Source organism: Bactrocera oleae, chromosome 5, assembly GCF_042242935.1.
Source record: "Bactrocera oleae isolate idBacOlea1 chromosome 5, idBacOlea1, whole genome shotgun sequence".
NCBI classification, from domain to species: Eukaryota; Metazoa; Arthropoda; class Insecta; order Diptera; family Tephritidae; genus Bactrocera; species Bactrocera oleae.
The window spans coordinates 74313801-74319386 of NC_091539.1; the positions used below are offsets into that span (position 1 = coordinate 74313801).

General features: G+C 37.1%; 1 protein-coding gene across 2 annotated transcripts; it reads left to right on the top strand.

Annotated features, from left to right (window-relative positions):
- The first annotated feature begins 1958 nt into the window (after positions 1–1958).
- On the top strand, positions 1959–5260 carry LOC106614705 (uncharacterized). Of its 2 annotated transcripts, XM_014230594.3 has the most exons (4): positions 1959–2000; positions 2058–2527; positions 2580–3540; positions 3598–5260. In XM_014230594.3, the coding sequence occupies exons 2-4, from the start codon at positions 2069–2071 to the stop codon at positions 3990–3992; spliced, it is 1815 nt and encodes a 604-aa protein (XP_014086069.3). In that variant the 5' UTR covers positions 1959–2000; positions 2058–2068; the 3' UTR covers positions 3993–5260. The 2 variants fall into 2 exon arrangements, with proteins under 2 accessions (XP_014086069.3, XP_069966946.1); XM_070110845.1 differs by lacking the exon at positions 1959–2000 and having other exon boundaries at positions 2008–2527.
- Positions 5261–5586: the final 326 nt, after the last annotated feature.

The following is a 5586-nucleotide window of genomic DNA, read 5'->3' on the forward strand; positions in this document are numbered from 1 at the left end:
TTTATAACTACCAACTTATAACAATGCAGGGCTAATTTTGGCGATCTAACCCTGTTGGATCGATAAGTTTTAGTCTAAGTTTGTCGTACTTAGAGCAACACCTAGTAGCAGGGTTGCTGTGTAATCCTGACCCGTGCTGGCATCGAGTCCAACCCAAGCCCCTCGAAACTCTTCTGCTGTATTTGCGCAAAAAGGCTCCATCCTTTGGCACTCCTGCCTGTCAAACGATCGTAGGGGATGGAGCTGGTGGAACAGCCCCCCAGAATTATGGGCACCCGTAATAGCACGCCAGATATTACAATCACTAGCGGTGGTCGGATAAATAGCATAACCAGGCGACCTATGCTAACTCTCGAATGGGACTATCTGCCTATAATTATCTCGATCGACTTTATTTCTGTGGACAACCACACCTTTGTTAACTTTAACAAAGCTAACTGGGTCAGCTTTACAGAATTTATCGAGAGAATATTCACTGCACTAACCATTCTTACGGACGTCGTCGTTGGCGAGCGTCAATTCCGCAAGGCTATCGCTGGTGCTACTGTTTGCTTCATACCAGTCAATAACCCTAAAATTTTTGGTGTTAACTGCCAAAGTACAGAGCCGCAATAAAATTCTCAAATCGCTTGCCGGCAGCTTATGGGGGAAAGACAAAAAACGTTGCTGGCAAGTTACAAGGCAATCGGCCCGCCGGTCTTAAGCTCCCTGCAACAGTATGGTCGCCTGAATGTTACAACGCAGACGAAGAAGCCCCAGATAGTCAGAACACTGCACTCCGGACTATCACGCCTCTTGATGTCCCTAATCGAACACCTACACAGTGAGGCCCATATACTTCCGGTTAAGGAACATAACGAGTTCCTTTCCAGCAGTTTCTGCTGGATTGTTTCCGCAGAAACTACCCTTGCAGTTTTCTGCTTGAAGCGGAACCGCCTCCCAAGAACATCGAATGGCGTACTTGGAGTCAAACCACCACCCATCGCAGACGAGGAACTCGAGTTGCCACGAGAATCTAGAGTGACCCTTGCGCAACTTCGTTCTGGATACTGTAGCAGGGTAAACTCCATCTACTAAACTACTTGTCCAGAATCGGCTCTAACACCTCTTTGCATGCTAAACAAACCCCACATCTAACACCCTCTTCCCTATGGTCCGACCCCGTCGAAACAGCTCGCTGGGCCTCCCAAACTGAACTTGCCACCCAAACTGAAACTTGACACCCAAGCGGGAATTAGATAACCGATACAACAACAACAGTAACAACAATGCTGCGTTAAGCACAATTATTACAATCTATGAAACGAAGTTGGAAAAATTAAGTTCATAAAATTTTTAAAAAACATTGACTTTTTTGGAGATCAATTTTAGTAAATTATTATTGGAAACGTACTTAAATAAATACAAATTAAAATATATGCGTAATGTATATTTTGGTATACGGTTACCTAGCGGCAGGGTTGCGAATTTTTAAATTAAAAAATTTTTAAAATTAAAATTCAAATAGATTTGTGATTCCTTTGTATGAAATATCATAAAAATGTAATGTTTTCAGTAAATTTATACCGAGGCCCTATGCTTATATTTTGTAATATCTAACTTGGAATATTTTTAAGAGTTTTACGGTGACCCGAAAGCCATGATCCTTGATCAGCAACACTACTTTTAAAAAGCCACTATATTTTTATAATCAATTGCTGTTCCGAAACTAAGTTCGGTAGTTGCTGGTAAATGAAAAGGTAATTTTCGAAATGAATTGTACATGGAATTCTTTAATTAATAGAACTGTATAATTTAACTTCTCACGCAAGTGAAATTTCAATATATTTTGCATTAAAGTTCAAAAATATCAGAAATGCGGCACTATAAACGCATTTTACAAAAAAATTGTATTGCAAATGTATAATTGACATGACTCCATTTTACCTTTTGTAAACGAGGTATTATATTGCGATTAATTTATTATTATATACAAACTATTTCATTGATATGGCAATACGGTATCTATTTTTTAATTTGTGTAAATATACAGAGTTGTGATATTTATTTAATTGAAGGATTAAAAAAAATGGAGTTGGACTGGCAAAATGGTTTTCAGCAAATAAAAGAGCGAGGACTTTATTTACTGCAGTCGGAAAAGTGGTCTGATTGTAAATTTCTTGTTGGGGCTTCCCCAAATCAACGCATACTTTGTGGACACAAACTAATATTAGCCATGTCTTCACCTGTTTTTGAACGAATGTTCTATGGTAACCTCCCCGATGAGAGTGATCCTATTTTAATACCTGATGTACAGCCCGATGCTTTTCAAGCAATGTTGGAGTATATATATTCAGATCGCATTAGCATAAGCTCCTTCGATAAGGCCTGTGAGTTGTGTTACGTTGCAAAGAAGTATATGCTGCCTTATGTAGTAGAGCAGTGCACGCATTTTCTCTGGGCAGATTTAAGTCCCAAAAATGCTTGCCGTGCATATGAATTTGCTAAATTATTTGACGAACCACGTTTAATGCAGAGTAGTATGAGTGTAAGTAATATAAATTTTTATTATATCATATGTACTTATATTTATTTTTTAGATTATAGCAGCCAATACACGCGATGTGCTAGCTGATCCCAGTTTTGTTGATATAGAAATATCAACATTAATGGCTATTCTTGATCAAGACCGATTGAATGTTACGTCTGAGTTGGAACTTTTTAATGCTTTAGTAAAATATGCTTCTGAGCGCGCACTTTTTGTTGAAAATGAAGGAATGCCGATGGCGCCATCCTCATCGTTAGATAAGGGAGCATTGCAACACTCTTTTGATTTAGATAACGCATCCGAAGTTGTAGAGATTAAAATGGAGCCAGACGATACCAGTCTTGTTCAGAGTCGACAAGAAAACTCTGATACGTCGCATTTAGTGGAAGACGTGGTTGTTGTAGAAAATGATACTTCCACTACGTATGAAGAAAAAAATAGGCATAAAAATGCTGCACCGACAGACATAAGTATGATTGCGTCATTTTCTTGTTCAAATAATGAAATTGATGAAAGACTTATACGCCAAGCGGTTCAGAAGATACGTTTTCTTACACTCACACCTCAGCAATTTGCTGAAGGTCCTGCGCGTTCAAAGCTTCTCAAGCAGAATGAAGCTCTAGCAATTCTTATTAAAATTTCAAGTCCAACTATTAATGATTGTCCAATGCCCGAAGGTTTCTGCAGCTCGAGAACAAGCCGGGAATATTATGAATCGCGAAGCCAACGAGATTTACCATCATACCATCGGCCCACCCCATCAAGTGGTCCAGCAGTATTTGCTCCATTTGAAACTTTCACAGGGAATACCGCATCTATTGTAACAACTACTCCTCAGGCATCTTCAAATAATGTAAGTACTTTTCAAGGCTGTCATGACTCTGATTTAACTACAAACGACACTCGACGTTCATACTGCGTTCGAACGCTAAATCAGCAATTTGACTATAGAAATACTAGTGTTACCGATTGCGGACTAACATTTCAAGTGGATAGTAATATATGGATAACAGGTTTGTTAAATTAATAATGCATATTTTTAAATACTGTTAACAATACTATATATACAGGGGTTCAAGTGCCAACTCAGGTCCTTTGTGGAGAGCTAATGAATTCGGCTGGTTTTTCCGAGAGATATACGGAAATTCTTTATGCACATATTCAAGATATCCAAGGATCAAGACTTACGTACACACACTGTACGTCACGTGTTAGATATGATTCATTGCTAGAAATAACGTTTGACCGGCCAGTTTATGTATATCGAAATTTAATATATAAGGTGTATGTAGTTTTCAACAAAGTTGGGTGGTATCCAATGTACACTTGCGTACCAGATGTGGTCTGTAACAGGGTTAAATTTATGTTCAATGTAGGCAATCCAAGTGAATCTGTTAGAGACGGATTAATTCGAGCAATAGTTTTTTCTACACCTCAAGAACAGTCGAGATGTCTTATGGAATAAATTTTTTTTCGTTTTATATACGTGGCTTCATTCGTATATTAATTGATATAAATTTATATGATTTCGTTTTTATTACAGTTGTTGCATGCCTATTTCGATTCAAGTAAACATATAGACACCCTTTTATTTAGTTCAACTTAAAGTAAAGAATTTATAACAAACAAGCAAAATATATACATTCATATATGTACAGTATTGGAAAAAATTAAAGCACCCCCTACTTTGGTTTGTTTCGAGTAATTACGCCGGCCAGTCTAAAACATCAATTCCGTTTTTTTTTGCAACTAAGTTTCACAAGGCCTAGAGGTATGCTTAGGGTTATTGTCCTGCTGAAACTTCCATTTTAGTGGCATTTCCTTTTCAGTATACGCTAGCATTACGTTTTTATAATGTCGGTGAAAACAAACTGGTCCACTATTCCATTTATTCTATGAATAGGTCCAATGCCGTGTCCAGAGAATCAGCCCCAGACCATAACATTACCACCACTATATTTAATGATCGCAACACAATGCTTAGGATTGGAAGTCTCTGTCGATTCGTCTGAGAATAAAATTGTATTCCATTTCTGAATACTCAAATCGAGATGAGCTGTCGCAAAATCGAGTCTTGTCTTTCTATTTTTTGTTGAAATAAAAGGCTTTCTAACTGGACGCCGACAGAACAACCCGGCCTCAACAGCTCGTCTTCTAATTTTTCGTGCACTAACTGCTAAAAAAACTGTTTCTGTATTTGATTGGAAGAGACTGGAGGATAAATTTGGATTGGCCTTTTGATCAATGAATCGTCTCTTGGTTTAGTTTTTCGTTGTCTTTTTCCGCTGTGCCGAGTACGTATACTGCCAGTTTGCTTAAAATTGCTTTATTGATTGCAACACCACTAATCCATTCTCCGAATATTTTTAAGTAATTTTATGTCGGGATAAACCGTTTTGCAAATCACTTGTTATTTTATTTTTAAAGTCGGATGAATAAGTATTTCTCGCCATATTTTTTATTCTGTTTTATTTAGAGTTAAATCGCAACTGAACAGTAACGCCGTCATCAACCCCTTAAAAAATGTCTCAATAACGTTTGTAGTGGTTTATGGTAGCGCGGTGATGTTTTTTTTTAACAAAGAATGGGGGTGCTTTCGTTTTGTCCACTCAAATTTATACTTTTAAGAAGTTTTTGTGTTTGAAATTTTGTAACTCGGAAGAATAGATAACTAATGTTATATTTTCTTAAAAATAAATGTATACATAATTGTAACCCATAATAATCCTCCTACTAATACTGTTATATTTTCCTAAAATTTAGATATAAAAAAAAAACAAGAAAGGAAGGGCTAAGTTCCGATATAACTGAACATTTTATACTCTCGCAAAGTATACTCGTTTGAGATTTCTTTGTGGATTTATTGATATTTTCGGTAGAAGATCGACTATAGGCATTGGGGTCCACATAGTTAGTACTTAGGGGCTTGAACAGTTTTGGTTCGATTTAGACAATTTTTGGTCACAAGTTGGCATACTTTAAACGTATTATTCACGCAAAGTTTTACCCCGATATAATTATTGTTGCTTGATATGCATAGTGGAAAGTGAAAGAATCAG

Bases quoted from the DNA above. Each gene is read 5' to 3' on its own strand.
- LOC106614705 (XM_014230594.3), top strand. From the start codon at position 2,069: ATGGAGTTGGACTGGCAAAATGGTTTTCAGCAAATAAAAGAGCGAGGA. The intron at 2,528-2,579 runs GTAAGTAATATA...TTTATTTTTTAG, and splicing joins TAATGCAGAGTAGTATGAGT to ATTATAGCAGCCAATACACG. The intron at 3,541-3,597 runs GTTTGTTAAATT...CTATATATACAG, and splicing joins TAGTAATATATGGATAACAG to GGGTTCAAGTGCCAACTCAG.